This window comes from Scyliorhinus torazame, chromosome 5 (genome assembly GCF_047496885.1).
Source record: "Scyliorhinus torazame isolate Kashiwa2021f chromosome 5, sScyTor2.1, whole genome shotgun sequence".
Taxonomy (NCBI): domain Eukaryota; kingdom Metazoa; phylum Chordata; class Chondrichthyes; order Carcharhiniformes; family Scyliorhinidae; genus Scyliorhinus; species Scyliorhinus torazame.
Window position 1 is genome coordinate 223721864 of NC_092711.1, and position 18397 is coordinate 223740260.

The window sequence follows — 18397 nt, forward strand, 5'->3', positions numbered from 1 at the left end:
GGATTTGGATAGGGTGCTCTTTCCAAGGACTTGCGTAGACTCGATGGGCTGAATGGCCTCCTTCTGCACTGCAAAGTCTTTGTGCGATTTATGAGGTTGCTGCATTTGCACATTCATTTTTTTTAAATAAATGTTTTTTATTGGGTTTATGAACATAGTATATTCACAGTTATATATACAGATTAAAATATGTATATATAGAAGAGAAAAAAAAAACTGGTAGGATACTGTGCACTAGCTCAAAAACCGCATCTCTGTACAATTAGCAATATGGGGTGAGATTCTCCGACCCCCCGCCGGGTAGGAGAATCTCCGGGGGATGGCGTGAATCCCGCCCCCGCCGGTTGCCGAAGTCTCCGGCACCGGATATATGGCGGGGGCGGGAATCGCGCCGCGCCGGTTGGCGGGCCCACCCGCGCGATTCTCCGGCCCGGATGGGCCAAAGTCCCGCCGCTAAAATGTCTGTCCCGCCGGCGTAGATTAAACCACCTACCTTACCGGCGGGACAAGGTGGTGCGGGCGGGCTCCGGGGTCCTGGGGGGAGCGCGGGGCGATCTGGCCCCGGGGGTGCCCCCACTGTGGCCTGGCCCGCGATCGGGGCCCACCGATCCGCAGGCGGGCCTGTGCCGTGGGGGCACTCTTTCCCTTCCGCCTCCGCCACCGTCTCCACCATGGCAGAGCAGAAGAGACTCCCTCCAATGCGCATGCGCGGGAATGCCGTCAGCGGCCGCTGACGCTCCCGCGCATGCGCCGCCTGGAGATGTCATTTCCGCGCCAGCTGGCGGGGCACCAAAGGCCTTTTCCGCCAGCTGGCGGGGCGGAAATTCGTCCGGCGCCGACCTAGCCCCTTAAGGTTGGGGCTCGGCCCCCAAAGATGCGGAGCATTCCGCACCTTTGGGACGGCGCGATGCCCGACTGATTTGCGCCGTTTCCGGAGAATTTCGCCCATGATGTTTAACAAATAAGTAGGCACCTGTTTGTGGGGGGGGGGGGGGGGGGTGGAAACTGGGGAGGTTTATATACATTTGGGTGCCGGAGAAACAATTACAGTAGTTATGTCCAATACAGAGAGGGCAATACGAGAATGGATCTGGTGTTGGTGTTGTTATTTGCTTCTCCCGGCCGGTTTTCGCTGCCATCGTCGTCGTGCGTTCACCTCCGCTTCGGCCGTTCGTCCCGTCTTCCGCCCGTATTTTCCTTGCTCTCTGTTACTATATTTGCCAAGTTTGTTGTTGTTTCCGTGCTCTCCTTCCGGCTATCATTCCCTTGCCTTCCCCCCTCTCTGGTTCCCCTCTATTGTTCCCTGTCTACTCCTTCTTCCCGCTTCCCCCCTCCCCCACCCTTCTGCCTCCCTTCCCCTTCTCCTTTCGTTAGCCTTTCTTTTCTCTTAGGTTTGGCTGTTTCCACCCCCACCCCCCCCCACCCCCACCCCCTGGGGTCTATCCCTCCCTCTCATGCCTTGGCTACTTTCCTCTGATTCTTGGCTACTTGGCTATTCTTCGGCTTGTTCGTTGGCCACAAACAGGTCCCGAAAACATTGGGTGAATGGCTCCCACGTTCTGTGGAAGCGTCGTCTGACCCTCGGATGGCGAATTTGATTTTCTCCATTCGGAGAGATTCTGAGAGGTCAGACAGCCAGTCGGCAGCTTTGGGTGGTGCTGCTGACCGCCAGCCGAACAGGATTCTATGGCTGGCAATCAGGGTGGCAAAGGCAAGGGCGTCCACCCTCCTCCCCAGGAATAGATCTGGCTGGTCTGATACCCCGAAGACCACCACCTTTGGGCATGGCTCCACTCTCATCCCCACCACTTATGGACATTGCCTCAAAGAAGGCTGTCCAGTACGCAGCAAGTCTGGGGCAAGACCAGAACATGTGGGCGTGGTTGGTCGGGCTTCCTTGGCACCGTTCACATCTATCCTCCACCTCCGGGAAGAACCTACTCATTCGGGTTCTTGTTAAGTGGGCTCTATGTACCACTTTTAGTTGGGTCACATTGAGCCTTGTGCACATGGAGATGGAGTTGACCATATGCAGTGCTTCGCTCCCGAGTCCCCACCCTATTTCAATCCCCTGCTCTTCCTCACATTTCTTTCTTGTTGCATCCAGTACGGTGTCGGCCCTTTCTACCAGTCGTTCATGCATTTGCACATTCATTGCCCACATCACAGAAAGTGAGGTCTAGTATTTAATAGCGGAAGGTCCCTTTAACAATGGTGTAATAGTCAATGAGTGCCAATCAATCTCTTTGCTTCAGAAAGCGAATAACTGAAAGTGTGGAGTCTCATTCCGGTAGGAGATTATAAAAGTGTCAAATTTTGCATTTTTATATTTCTTTTCTGATGTTTTTCCCCCTTTCTCACAATCCAATCTTTATTTTTGTTTCTTTATTTTGTTTTATGTAGCTGATTTGACATTGACTCCACCCATAATAATACACCCTCCTTCTCACCCTGTCCTCTGTTTATTTCTTATGAGGAAAGGTTGAGCAGATTGAGCTTCTTCTCATTGCAGTCTAGAAGAATGAGAAGTGACCTTATTAGCATTCTGAGGGAGCTTGATAGGCTAGATACTGAGGAAATCTTCCTTCTCATGGGGATCCACCGCTGAAAAATAAATGTTCTCCTTGTGAGATGTGAGGTGTAATTTCTTGAATCTTTGGAATTCACTTCCCCAGATAGCAGTAGAGGCTGGATCATTGAATGTATTCAAGGCCGATTTAGACAGATTTTGATCTCCAAGACAGTCAAGGGATCACAACATAGTTGAGTAAAGACAACATTCAGATCAGCATGAAACAGAATAGCATAGCCTTGCCTCTGTTTTTTTCATGATTTTAATCCTCAAAAGGAGATGCACTGTTGGTCCTGTTGTTCACCAACTTCCCGGACTTTCTTGTTGCCCGCACCATGCCATTATCAGCTCGCATTTGCAGCACCTTACCGGGCAAAACAGTTTTGAGCTAAAGCGGGCAGAAAAATGTGTAAAATTAATCAGGCACGCATGAGATGAAAGGTTTGAGCCAAGCATTACAGTAAAGTCGGCAGTGGTACGCTTTGTAAATAAAGGCTTGGACAGAAGAGATACTTGTTCTGTTACGATTTCCTGATACAGTGAGGACCAGCACTGCAGAACAGGCTGTTACGTCCCCGGATCCTGTGCACACCTTTGTGTTTTCGAACAACTGCTCTCATAACTGAAGCTCAATGAAATGAATTTGAAGATATCACAGATTTCAACGTGATACATCACTTCAGTACTCTCTAAAAAATCACTGGGGGCAATCAGAACAACACAAGCAGAACCCTAAGCTATGTAGATGGGAGGACGCCGCTTGCACTGCTGCCTAAACCACATGTTGTTCATAGATTGGGAAACCAGGGGGTCTGGGGAGAAAATCAAGGGATTATTGAGTTTCCATACCTAAGTTCATAAATATAAAATTCCACTTTTAACCTAAATAGTTTGTGTTTCAGACAATACCTGGCCTTTCCCAGAAAAGATGTGTCCCATCTGGATTTACTTGGATGTTCTCTTTTCCACTGCGTCCATCATGCATCTATGTGCAATATCACTGGATCGTTACGTCGGAATACGGAATCCTATTGAGCACAGTCGCTTCAACTCACGAACCAAAGCTATTATAAAACTAACTGCCGTCTGGACCATTTCAATAGGTAAGTATTACATCTGCTTCTAGTCCGTTGAATGTAGAACATCAAGCATGTCGGAACTCATGGTGTTAGTAACATGGGTGGCACGGTAGCACAGAGGTTAGCACTATTGCTTCATAGCGGCAGGGATCTGGGTTCGATTCCCGGCTTGGGTCATTGTCTGTGCGGAGTGTGCATGTTCTTCCCGTCTCTGCGTGGGTTTCCTCCGTATGCTTCGGTTATCTCCCACAAGTCCTGAAAGACGTGCTTGTTAGGTGAATTGAACATTCTGAATTCTCCCGAACAGGTGTCGTAGTGTGGCGACTAGGGGCTTTTCACAGTAACTTCATTGCTGTGTTAATGTAAGTCTACTTGTGACACTAATAAAGGTTATTATAAGATTATTAGTCTATTTCTTTACACAGCATTAAATAGAGTTCCAGGAAACTGTAGGGTACAGTCTTGAATACTACTGTCATGTATTTGCTATATGAGTGCTGCCAGCATATAAGCCTATTTCTTTGAAAATCAACGCTACCATATACAGCATCTTTTACTTTCATTCCATTGTAATAGATAATAACCTGGAAATTAGCAGCCCTGCATTTATCCGTTCCAATAACTTGTGTTGATGTATCTCTATTAACAAGGCTGAAAGTGATGGTGTTGGTCTTCCCAATGTTTAGCTGGAGAAACATTTCAGAGAGGTGACAGAGAGGTAAATCTGGCTGTCATCAGCATACCTATGGAAGGTGGCCCCAGATCTTTGTAACGGGGGAGTGTAGAGATGAGGAAGAGGAGGGAATCAAGGCTGGAGTCCAGAAATGATGCTGTTTGGGGTGAGAAGAGAAACAAATGCTGGGAATGCTCTGGATATGATCCGGTAGCTAAGAGTCAACTCACAGGCCCACAAGGGCAGTTCCACAAAGTTGGACAGGGAGGAGAGATTTTAGAGGATGTGATTGACTGCACTGAAAGCTGGAGAGAGGTAAAAAGGGATGAGGGAGGATCAATCTGAGTCACACAAAACCGCTTTTGTGACTTTGGGTGAGATGCTTCAGTTCAATGGAAGAAACTGGATTGGATTAATTCAAATTGGCAGGTGGCACAGTGGTTGGCACTGCTGCCTCACGCCGCCGAGGATCCCGGTTCCATCCCGGCCCCAGGTCACTGTCCGTGTGGAGTTTGTACATTCCCCCCATGTCTGCGTGTGTCTCATCCTCACAACCCAAAGATGTGCAGGGTAGGTGGATTGACCACGCTAAATTGCCCCTTCAATGGAAAAAGAAGAGTTGGATACTATAAATTTATATATTTTTAAAATTCAAATTGGGAGTTCAGGAAAGGTGGACACCAATCGAGAGGCAGCCACATGTTGTAAATAGTGTAGCAGTTGGTCAGGGCAACGGACCTGAGGGTGACTAACCCGACTTTATTTAGGCTCGATTCTAGAATTTTTTTTCTTCTAATTTTAAAGTAGCCAATTATTTTCTTTCCAATTAAGGGGCAATTTAGCATAGCCAATTCACCTAACCTGCACATATTTGGGTTGTGGGGGTGAGACCCACGCAGACACGGGGAAAATGTGCAAATTCCGCACATACAGTGACTCAGAGCCGGGATCGAACCCAGTGAGGCAGCAATGCTAACCACTGCGCCACCGTGCCGCTCTGAGTTCTAGAATTCTACTCCAAATCTAAAAATTCAAACACTCTTATTTTCATAACTGTGCAACAACATATCATAGTTTCATGGTCACCATTACCGAGACTAATTTTTCAATTCTAGATTATTAGCTGAATTTAAATTCCAACAGCTGCTGTGGGGGGATTTGAACCCATGTCCCTCGAGCATTAACATGGGCATCTGGTTTACTAGTCTAGCTACATAACCACTGTCACCACTGCGCCCCCTAATGATTATTGTACATGTGTGCCTCTGTTCCACAAATAATAGCCTTATTAGTTACCTATGAGTTACATTCCAAAAAGGAAACCCTTGTTATTTTAAACTACATGCAATCCATTTAAATTGATTCAACAATGCACATCTTAGTTGTATCTCAGGTAATGATCTATTTCCATTTGACTAGAAAATGACACCAATATAGCCCAGAACTTCCCATCTCCGGGTGGTCGTAGCCCATGGATGACCTTGTGCACTGGCAATGCAGGAATGTCCTGGGACGTTTCTTGCATTGATCCAATGAGAAATTCCCTTGCATTCGGAACCCTCTGAATCTCTGAAGCCGAGACTTCGGTTGGTTCCAACTCACGGTTCCAACTGCAGAATAGTTACCCAGGAAACATTAAAAGGATTAAAACTAGTCCTGACTCCTGAATAAATATTCTACTGACCTCTCAACATTCCATTAGATCCCCCGACTTCCCACCAAACCCCCCCCCCCCCCCAACCATCTGCCTGAACCACAACACCCCCAATTCTAAAGAGGAAACCAAAGACAAATGGTGATTAGAATGTGGATAGTGGAGTAAACAAGGCTTAGCAACACCTTCTTGTCACATTCTGGTTCCCCTCACATGACCTCTCCTTTTCATCCCGTTTAATTAAGTAAGTTTTTTAAAAGTATTTTATAATTTCATAATCTCTTTGAAACTATTTCTTCCAGGCATATCGATGCCAATTCCTGTCATCGGCATTCAAGATGAATCCAGGGTTTTCATTGACAACAGCTGCGTTATAAATGAGGAAAGCTTTGTCCTCGTGGGTTCATTTGTAGCATTCTTTATCCCACTGATTATAATGGTCTTCACATATTGCCTGACCGTACAGGCGCTGCAAAAACAGATCAGTGTGTTTTTAGGCGATCAAAAACAAAAGCGAACAAGCTTGCACGTCTTTAAAAAGGACAACTTAGGAGAGAACGCAACAGTGATACAAAGATCGGAGACTCCAGATGCAAGTCCAAAGCCGCCTTTGAATAAGGAAGCTCGGCTCTTCCGGAAAGGAACCATGCATTCCATCAACAATGAACAGAGGGCTTCGAAGGTTCTTGGAATTGTCTTTTTTTTGTTTGTTGTCATGTGGTGCCCTTTCTTCATCACTAATGTCATGTCTGTTATCTGCAAGGATTCTTGCAATGAAGCCATCATTGGAGAGCTGCTCAATGTGTTTGTCTGGATTGGTTATACCTCATCTGGTGTCAATCCGCTAGTTTACACACTCTTTAACGGAACATACCGCCGAGCTTTTTCCCACTATATCCGTTGCCATTACAATGTCAGAAGATCCAGAAATCACTTCACAATCATTGCCTCCACATCAGCAATATATGACAGAAACTTGGAAATGACTGCCATGAACAATGGAAATAAATCAGTGAATAATGAATTGAGAGTCCCTGAAGAAAGACTACACGTAGCACTGGGATCAACAGAGTCTTCTATAGACAACTGCATTGTTATCAGTGAAAAAGTTAGCTGTGTGTAATATTGGGCCTGGAATACTGGGCTATTAGTATGTAATATGTGGCCTAGCATATTAGGCCGTTAGCTTTGCATGTACTGTGTGAGGCCTAACTTTACTAGGCTATTAACTGTGCGTAATGAGGGGGCTAGAACATTAGGCCATAGACACGATTAAATGACTGTAATTAATATATATATAGGTTAGAAAATGTTAATTGCCTGGTTCAAAGATTTCAAACAAATTGCTATGTGAAATATATATAATATATATATATATATGGGGTGTATATCATCTGGATGGATAATTAACAGATAATGCTGTATTCTCTGTTCTTATGGCATTTCAAATACCTACATGTTTCTCCAAAATCATAATGAGGGTCTGACTACCTCTTCCAGCTGTATAGCTAGGTCAGGATGACTGGACTGGATTGGATTTCTTAATTGCTTTATAAAATAGGATTGCAAAATACTGTGGAAGTCAGAAATCTGAAATGACAACGAAAAAATGCTGCAAGGTCAAGCAGCATCTGTGGAAAGAAGAAAAACGGAGTCAACGTTTCTGGGTCGAGGTCTTTTCGTCAGGACTGGGAAAAGTTAGAGGTTTAACAGTTTTCAGAAAGTCCAGAGTCTGCATTTTACCACTGTCTGGACTCAATAGTGAGTCAGCAATTTCAGATCATAACCATAGCTTCCATTCTTTCAGACAGTAGGCACCAGTAATGATTTTGCTTTGATCGTATTTTGCTACTATTGTTTCTTTAATATTTACATTCCCAGACTCTAGTTTTGCCTTACAGCATCATTTCTTTGGTCACTTAATCTCTCCTGCCCTCCACGCTATTGTAGACCATCCCTAACGTTCTCCACCCCTCACACCCTCCCCCAGGCCAGCTATTTCCTAGAACTGTGCTTTTTTAAAACCCCTGTTACCTCTCTACCATTTTCCATGTTCTGATGAAAGGCCGTTGATCTGAAACCTCTGCGGGAACCTTCCCATCCCCATGGAGACAGGTTTGGCGATGGAGCCAGGAGCATGCCCGGGATTGGGTCACTGACACATTTTGGCCGCCGAGCAATTTTGCCAAATGTAGTATTAAATTGGCAGTGGTGACACACCTGGCACCAGCGGGCACAGAGCTGAGGCATTAATTGATATAAATAGCAGAAATGTGTTGATAAGTCTGATATTTGCTGAGGTGACATGGGAGTCACCTCTCCTTCCCTGTTTTGTCTCCAACTTGCCTACTCACAGTGGGATGAGAGTATAGTGGGAAATCAAGGTACCCTGAGATCCTAGGGTCCAAACTAGTAATCCTCAGTACCAAGAAAAACTTTCAAATTGTTCCCCTACCTGCAGAGGAATCCATTGGAGAGTGAAGAGTGGGAGGGATTGTCTTTCCGTCACATAATGAGATTCATTCCTTCACCTTGCCCTACCCTCTCCTGCTCAATGCACACCACCTTTACACTGGGGCTCCGATTGCCTTGGGCGTTCTGATTGGCTCTCCTGCCAGTGCAACCGACTTGCTGTCTCTAATTGGACAGCACACACATAGAGGTGACTAATTTGGTTATCTGCTTCCTGTAAAATTGCACAGGAAATCAGGAGGACTGCAAACACCAGCAGGGTCGAGACTTGGAAATGGTCCGAATGCCTGAAAATTATTATAGATCAGTAAGCTCTACCCATCAACTATCTCCACAGATGCTGCCTGACCTTCTGCATATTTCTAATATTTTGTGGTTTTGTCCTGCAGTTAGGTACTTTGATCAGTACCAAAGATGTCAGCTGGTATGAAACCTGCTATTTTTGTAGTGACCATATTCCTGAATCGTCTCAAGCATGCTCTCTTCTGCAATTTTTGGAAAGCAAGAGTATGGGAGAGTTTGTTCACCGCTATCTACATGCCGAATTGTCCTGTCTGAAGTCAGTTTACTGTCACAACCGCCTGGGCTGGTGCGCGATCAATTCCAGCCCCACTTGACCTTGAGCCGCAACCGAGGTGAAATCACATGTTACTCTAATATCGCGGAGGACCTTGGTTCAATGATCTGCAATCACCAGGTTTGTAAATGTAACACAGATAACCTTTTATTATTTAACAGTAATATTAAAATGACAAAAATGTGACTACCTAATACTCCTTTCTCACCCCCCACTCCCCTTTCCAACTCACCCCACTATACACACACATACACACACAAACAACATAGAGAGAAAGGGTGGGGCAGAGGGAAGAAAAATTACGATAAATTAAAAAGGATAAAAGATCTCCAATGCACTAGGATGGTTTTCAGTTAAAGTCTTTCAGGGGTTCAAGATTTCGCTTTGATGCTTCTTCCTTCTAAGTTTGAGAGTGTTTTCTCTGTTAAGGTGGTTGATTTTCTTTGTAGATTCAAGGTGATTTCAACTATATAGTAAAGATGTGCCAGGCAATCACTGGTTTTAGAACAATAAAACAGTCCTTTAATTCAGCAGAGGAAGAGAGCTCCTACTCCATTCAAGGTCTAAACACGTCTGACCGGCTCTCAGAAGCATCACGCAGAAGCCAATGACTGACTTGTCAGCCAGAACACTGTTCCTGGCCAACCCACAGGTTGCCAGCCAGCCAATCGAACCAAAGCTGGTTCTTAAGATTCCCTCGGCACTGACGAGTCTGTTTTCTCCTCTCCAAAAAACAAATCATGGACCATACTGTCCTGACTAGCAGGTTGCTTCAGCTTAAGTCCACTGCTTAAAGGCACATTCCGATTATGAGTCCGCAGACCAAAAGCGATAAAACTAAAGAAATGAGAACAAAGGGGGATCAAAAGGAAGGTCTCTTTCATACCGCCCGCCTTAGAGGGATGAAACATCATTGCAAGGACAAATCCATTCAACCTTCCTTTCTCACGACCTAAATTCCCCAGATTCTTATATCTGCCATTTATCAACATTTAAACCCGTGACACTAAATTGTCCTTTCCAGGAGTATGTACAATTTTAACATTGAAATCTTGTAACAATAAACTCTATTGGAATAATCTTGCGCTCCGAGTTGTAAATTTTTCAATAAGTGCGAGCAGATTATGGTCCGTATGGACTAAACTTTGTTTATTGTCATGCCGGACACATATTTCAAAATGCTGAAGGGCTAGTAACAATGCTAAGGCTTCCTTCACAATGGTGGATTACTTTCTTTGGTACAGGCTGATGCATGATCAATTGCACAAAGACTAAAGTTGGGTACAACTGTGGCTTTATTATAGTCAGATGCGTGGCCTCCTGCTGCAGCTGGCGAAATGGCAGGGCACTGGAGGTCATGCATATTTATACAGTTCTCTGTGGGCGGAGCCAGCCGGCAGGAGCTACCGGCGAACCTGTAGTGCAGGTCCTACCTTACATCTCCTAATACAGTGGTTCACCACACAGGCTTAATTTTTTTGAATAGTATCCCACCGACCTCTCTATTCCTGCCTCATCATCCTGTAGTAACACTGCTCCTACGCGCAAGTCACTGGCACCCATGGCCACTTTAAAGGGTTTGGAAAAATCAGAGAAAAACAGAGTGCTCTTTGTCATTTCGCATTTGTCCTTGTTTATGCAATATACCCAACATGTATTGGATTTCTGCCTCTATCTGACTTAGTTTCTGTGCGTTCAGTCGATATGGATGTTTTTTATCGGGTTGGAGTCACCTGTGTCCACATCATGATCAGTTAATGCGATGTGCACACCAGTATGTCGCTACAAATCTGCTTATGCTTTTGCAGTATCTTTATAAGATCTTTTCGTTGCTCTTCTTTTAAATAGGCAAAATCAGTATATAATTGTTCTGGCATCACCTTATTTGTTAGTCATACAACAAAACAGTCACTCTGTGAAATGTCAATCCTTCTCCTTCCTTGCTCTTATTATAAGACCATAAGACATAGAAACAGAATTAGGCCACTCGGCCCATCGAGTCTGCTCCGCCATTCAATCATGGCTGATATTTTCCTCATCCCCATTCTCCTGCCTTCTCCCCATAACCACTGATCCCCTTATTAATCAATAACCCTATCTATCTCTGTCTTAAAGATACTCAGTGATTTGGCCTCCACAACCTTCTGCGGCAAAGAGTTCGCCACCCTCTGGCTAAAGAAATTCCTCCTCATCTCTGTTTTGAAGGATCTTCTCTAACCAGGCCTCGCAGTATCCTGTAAGTTTCTATAAGATCCCCCCTCATCCTTCTAACCTCCAACAGGTACAGACCCAAAGACTTCAACCGTTCCTCATACAACAAGTTCTTCATTCTAGGGATCATTCCTATGAACCTCCTCTGGACCCTTTACAAGGCCAACACATTCTTGCTTAGATGCGGAGCCCAAAACTGCTCACAATACTCCAATTGGGGTCTGACCAGAGCCTTATACAGCCTCAGAAGTACATCCCTAGTCTTGTATTCTAGCTCTCTCAAACTGAATGCTAACATTGCATTTGCCTTCCTAACTGCCAACTGAATCTGCACGTTAACCTTAAGAGAGTAGTGAACAAGGACTCCCAAGTCCCTTTCTGCTTCTGATTTCCTAAGCATTTCCCCATTTAGAAAATAGTCCTCCTTCCAAAGTGCATAACCGTACTGGCCTCCCCGAACAGGCGCCGGACTGTGGCGACTAGGGGCTTTTCACAGTAATTTCGTTGAAACCTACTTGTGACAATAAGCGATCATGATATGATTATGATGTATGATAACCTCACACTTTTCCACATTGTATTTCATCTGCCACTTAATTGGCCACTCTCCTCGCCTGTCCAAATCCTTCTGCAGCCCCCCTACTTCCTCAATACTACCTGTCCCTGTACCAATATTTGATTCATCTGCAAACTTAGCAACAGTGCCTTCAGTTCCTTCTTCCAGAATATTAATGTATATTGTGAAAAGTTGTGGTTCCCAACACAGACCCCTGAGGCACCCCACTAGTCACCAGCTGCCATCCTGAAAAAGACCCCTTTATCCCCACTCTCTGCCTTCTGCCAGTCAGCCAATACTCTATCCATGCCAGGATCTTACCCTTAACACCATGGGCTCATAACTTAATTAAGAGTCTCCTTTGCTGCACCTTGTCAAAGGCCTTCTGAAAATCTAAATAAATCACATCCACTGGTTCTCCTTTGTCTAAGTTCCTTGTTACCTCCTCAAAGAACTCTAACAGATTTGTCACACATGACCTCCCTTTGACAAAGTCATGCTGACTCAGTCCTATTTTATCATGCACTTCCAAGTATTCCGCGATCTCATCTTTAATAATGGACTCTAAAATCTTACCAATGACCGAAGTCAGGCTAACCAACCTATAATTTCATGTCTTCTGCCTCCCTCCCTTATTAAACAGCAGTGTTACATTAGCCACTTTCCATTCCTCCGGGACCCTTCCTGCCTCCAGTGATTCCTGAAATCTTCTACCGTGAAGATTGATGCAAAGTAACTATTCAGTTCCTCTGCCATTTCTTTGTTTCCTATTATTACTTCTCCACCCACATTTTCCAGTGGTCCAATGTCTATTTTTACCTCTCTCTTGCCTTTTATACATTAAAAAAACTATTTTTATCTTCTTTTATATTATAGCTAGCTTGCACTCATATTTCATCTTCTCTCCCCTTATTGCTTTTTTAGTTGTCCTCTGCTCGCTTTTAAAGGATTCCCAATCCTCTGGCTTCCCACTTAGCCTCGCCACTTTGTATGCTTTTTCTTTTGCTTTTATATTGTCCTTGACTTCCCTCGTCAATCATGGATGCCTTGTCCTCCCCTTTGCATATTTCCTCCGCCTCAGGATGAATTTCTGTTGTGCCTCCCGAATAACCCCTAAAAACTGCCATTGCTGTTCCACTGTCTTCCCTGCTAGGCTCCTTTTCCAATCAACTCTGGCCTGCTCCTTCCTCATGTCTTTGTACTTCCTTCCTCATGTCTTTGTACTTAACCTTATTTAATTGTAATACCGTTACATCTGATTGCAGCTTCTCCCTCTCAAACTGCAGGGTAAATTCTATCATATTGTGGTCACTGCTCCCAAAGTGTTTCTTCACCTTAAGTTCCCTAATCAAGTCTGCCTCATTACACATCACCAAATCCAGAATTGCCTGTTCCTTTGTAGGCTCTGTTACATGCTGCTCCAAAAAAACATCTCTTAGACATTCCACAAATTCCTTTCTTGGGATCCACTACCAACCTAATTTTCCCAGTCCACCTGCATATTGAAGACCCCATGATTATTGTGATATTTCCTTTTTTACATGCTTTCTCTATCTCCTTCCCTGCATCCTGACTACTGCTAGGGAGGCTGTGCATATCTCCCATCAGGGTCTTTTTATCTTTGCGATTCCTCAGCTCTACCCACAGAGATTCTATGCCTTCTGATCTTCGCTTCTTGCTATCGATTTAACTTCATTCCTTACTAACAATGCAACCCCGCCCCTTTGCCCATCAGACTGTCCTCTCGATAGGACATATATCCTTGTATATTTAGAGCCCAGCCCTGATCCCCTTGCAGCTACGTCTCTGTGATGCCCACAACATTGTACCGGCCAATTTTAGTGTGCGCAACAATCTCATTTACCTTGTCCATATACTGCGCGCATTTAGGTACAACACACTCAATCCTGCATTGACCACCTCCGTTCTCACATTTGTCACCTTTTGTGCTCTCCCTGAGTGTGATGTTGTTCTCTTATTTTTGTTCTTCAGCACAGGGCTAAATCGCTGGCTTTTAAAGCAGACCAAGGCAGGCCAGCAGCATGGGTTCAATTCCCATACCAGCCTTCCCAAACAGGTGCCGGAATGTGGCGACTAGGGGCTTTTCACAGTAACTTCATTTGAAGCCTACTTGTGACAATAAGCGATTTTCATTTCATTTCTGTTTCCCTTTCAGTTATTACACCTTCTAAGCTCACGTGCTGGTTCCCATCCTCCTGCCATACTAGTTTAATTCCTTCTGAGTGACTCTAACAATCCTCCCACCAGGGTATTGGTGCTTCTCGAGTTTAGATGCAACCTGTCCTTGTACAGGTCCCATTTGCCCTGGAAGAGATCCCAATGATCCAGAAAACTGAAACTCTCCCTCCTACACCACTGATTTAGCCACGTGTTTAGCTGCACTATCCTCCTATTTCTATCCTCACTGGCACAGGGAGTAATCCTGAGATTACAAACTAGAGGTCCTGCTTTTTAGCTTACTGTCTAACTCCCTGAACCCCTTTTGCAGGACCTCCACTCCTCCTGCCTGTGCTGTTAGTACCGATGTGTACTCGGACCTCTGTTTGTTCACCCTCCCCCTTCAGGATGTCCTGTGTTCATTCAGAGACATTCTTGACCCTGGCATTAGGGAGGCATCATACTATCCTGGAGTCTATTTCACATCCACAGAAGTGCCTGTCTGTGCCCCTTACTATAGAGTCCCCTATAACTATCGCTCTCCTGCACTTTGCCCTCCCCTGCTGAGCAGCAGAGCCAATTGTGGTGCCACTGTTCTGGCAGCTGAACTTTTCCCCTGATAGGCTATCCCCCCCAACAGTATCCAAAATGGTATACCTGTTAGAGAGGGGGACAGCTACAGGGCTACCTCTGTCCACTTCCACTACTTCTACCACCTGACACATTTTTTCCCTTCCTATCTTCTTCCCTCTGTTGGTATTTTTTCAACATATTTATGTGGCATAATCGGTCCTTCTTCCTGCAGTCTGGAGTTATCTATTAGCGAAGTCACCTCACTCATTCACCTAACTATCTTGTAGGGGCTGCAGAATTTCTCTTTCAGAGGTTCACCCTGCCAAGGCACTAATTCCAGTACCTCATCTCCAGCTTGGGATGTTCCGGACCTGACAAGTTTGTCTGTCCACATTATCATTCATGCTCCTGAAACCTTTTAAATGCTCTCGTGCTACCTGACAAGCTCCCGTGAGTCTTTCCAGAAATGTGGACATGTAATCCAACGTTGAGATTTTTTTCCTGTTGTTTTCAAAACTTCTCTTTTTTCTCTCATCAATTTTAATGGACCCCGTACTTTATGGCCATAAATCAGTTCAAATGGGCTAAACCCAGTAGATTCGATCGGGAAATCTCTGGTGGCAAATAGTAAAAAATTTAAATCCCTTGTCTCAATCACTTGGATATTCGTGGAGACATCCTCATAGACCTGTAATCATGGATTTCAGAGTCTGATGATATCTCTCCAAAGCTCCCTGAGTTTTGGGTGATAGGCCGCCACGTGAGGTGCTTGATACCTAAACTACAAATTATGTCCTGGAAAATGTTAGACAAAGAATTAGAACCCTGGTCAGATTATACTTTTAAGGGTAGGCCATAGCATGAAAAAAACTGTGTCAACTTTTCCACTATTACCTTAGCTGTAATTGTTCTCAAAGGTATAGCTTCTGGGAATTGAGTTGTCATATTCATGATGGTAAGAATGTACTGATGCCCTGCCTTCATTTAGCCAATGGTCCTACACATTATACCAATACCTGACTAAATGTTTCTTCAAACATTAGCATGGGACTAAAGGTGCTGGTTTAAGCACATGTTGTGGTTTACCTATTACCTATGAGGCATGACATGTCCTACAGAATTGTACTCCATCCTTATGCAGTCCTGGCCAGGAAAAATGCCTGTTAACTGATGCCTAAGTTTTCTGAATTCCCACATGTCCTGCCATTAGTATCTCATGTGCTACCCACAGTATTTCCCTATGATATTTGAGCGGTACCACTACCACTATCTGATGAATAACCGTCCATTGCTCATCCGTAGGTCTATGAGGATGTATCCACTTCCTCATTAGAACGCCATTCTTAACATAATAGCACTCTAGAACCCCTTCAGCCTCAACTTCTGAGAGAGCTGACTGTGCTAATCTATGTATCACTGGATCTGCCTCCTGGGCCTCAATTAATGAAGTCCTACCAAACACTTCCTGAGAATTATCTTCATCCTCAAGGATAGTTTCAGCTACTCTACCATTCCGATGTGACATTAACTCTGGTGGTAGACTTTATTTAGCCATTGATTTGATTTGATTTATTGTCACATGTACCAAAGTACAGTGAAAAGTATTTTTCTGCGGCCGAGGATTACATAGTAGACACAAGAATAATCAACAGGTAACATTGACAAATGATACATCGACAAAACAGTGATTGGTTACAGTGCGGAACAAGGGGCCAAACAAAGCAAATACATGAGCAAGAACAGCATAGGGCGTCGTGAACAGTGCCATTGCCCTGGTCACCACACATGACAGGAAACTATCTGGACACTGTTCCTGTAACTATTCTGACTCCTTATCTTCCCTCAGACTCTCTATAATCCTGGGTGAAGCTACAACCTTCACTCCTGCCAATTCATTCCCCAAAAGTAGGTCTACTCTGTCCACTGGTAACTTCTTAACCACTCCGACAACTATTGGACCTGACAATAAATCACACGCTAATTGTTCTTTACACAATGAAACTGGAATATAATCTCCACTTATCCCTTTCACGAACACCTTAGACTGGATTCCCCGTCGGTGTGATGCTCCGTTTCACCGGCAGCGCACTTACACCCGCGGATTTCCTGACGGCGTGGGGGTGTTTACAATGGGAAACCACATTGGCCCGCTGCCGGGAGGGAGGATCTGCCGCACCAGAAAACTACTTTTCTAGTCATCATGACCCTTTGGTCTTCAATATGAATTCTTATCATAGAAGGTAGGGAATTCTTAAATTCTCCCAAAAGAATGATTTCTCTCATAGCCTCATAGATGGTTTCAACTCCCAATGCTCGTTATTAAAATTAAAATTGTTCAACTTAACCCTTTCAAATTCAATGTAGGTCTGTCCAGGCTGTTTCCTTAAATTTGGGAACTTTTGCCTAAATACCTCCGGAACTAATGCACATGCACAAAGAATTTCCTTTTTTACCTTGTCGTAATCCTCAGCTACCCCCCTCTGACAGGGAAGCATAAACACCCTGCCCCCACCAGTTTACTTTGCATGGGTAATGTCCACTTTTCCTTTGGCCACTCCATTTGGGTTGCTGTTTTCTCAAATGCCATGAAAATGTCTCTTCTTCCCTTTTCCTCAAATTTTGGAAAGGCCTGTATAAACCTAAGCATATCCCCATTGGATTCTGGTCCAGAGTCAAGCTCCTTTCTAGCTCCCTGGAGCTCCCTTTTAATTTCCAGCATTTTAAGCTGAAACTCTCTTTTGCATTTCCCTCTCTTTCTAATTCCAACTTCCTCACTTCAATTTCCATTTGAAAAGCGCTACATCTTTCTTTTTGCTGTGTCTCCATTTCTTTTTCCATTTTAAAAAACTCCCTCTCATGCTTGAACTGCAACCAAATTCTCTCCAGCTCGATATTCCCATCAGAAAATGCCTCTGATGTTACACTACTTGGACTACTTGCGCATGGGCTCTCCCGTGTTTCTAACAGACCCAAGAACTCAACCAATATAACACATATCTCTGCCTTCTTAGCTTTAGTTTTTAATTCACTTGCCAATTCAATTAACTTGTCTTTTTGAGCCCTTGCAAATAAACCAAAGATTGATCCTCCATCTGAAGAAAGGCCTTAGCTGCTTCCAGAGCCATCCTGTTATGATTTACAAACCTGGTATCTCTTTAATATAATTGTACTCCAAACATTGCTGTCTACCATTCCAAAGATTCCAAATGATCCCCAAATTATGTCGCAACACCCTAGGCTAGTATACAGTCAATTCCAGCCCCACTTGACCTGGAGTCGCAGCGCAGGTGAAATTAGATGTTATTTTAAAATACTTGAGCACCTTGACTGGGCCCAATAAACTGCAGTCTCCAGTTTTGTCTCCAGGTTTGTAAATTTAACACAAGTAAACTTTTATTATTTAACAGTAATATAATTAAATTGACAAAAATGTAACTGACTACCTAATACCCCTTTTCCAACACCTCCCATTCCAACTCTCTCTCACACACACACACACGCAAAACATAGAAGGGAAGAGTGGTGGAGAAGGAAGAAAAATTATGATAAAGTAAAAAAGGATAAAAGATCTCCGATAGACTACGACAGTTTTCAATTAAAGTCTTTCAGGAGTTCAAGTTTTCACTTTGATGCTTCTTCCTTCTAAACTTGAGAGGGGTTTCTCTGGCAAAGCTGTCAACTCTCCTTGTAGATTCAAGATCATTTTAACTGTATGATAAAGATGTGCCAGGCACTCACTAGTTTTAGAATAATAAAGCAGTCCTTTACTTCAGCAGACAAGTTCTAATCACTTCTGCACAGCTCTGCCAGAAGCATCCCATGGAACCAATCACTGACTGTTGTCAGGCAGAA

At 44.2% G+C, this 18397-nt stretch overlaps 1 protein-coding gene across 2 annotated transcripts in view; it reads left to right on the plus strand.

The window, feature by feature from the left end:
• Nucleotides 1–10071, plus strand: part of LOC140420962 (5-hydroxytryptamine receptor 2A-like) — a 400511-nt gene extending 390440 nt beyond the window's left edge. For both annotated transcript variants that reach the window (XM_072505165.1, XM_072505166.1), the window contains 2 exons: nt 3475–3675; nt 6281–10071. In XM_072505165.1, coding sequence (XP_072361266.1) covers nt 3475–3675; nt 6281–7101 — 1022 coding nt within the window. In that variant the 3' untranslated portion in view covers nt 7102–10071. The remainder of the gene's footprint in view (nt 1–3474; nt 3676–6280) is intronic.
• Nucleotides 10072–18397: the final 8326 nt, after the last annotated feature.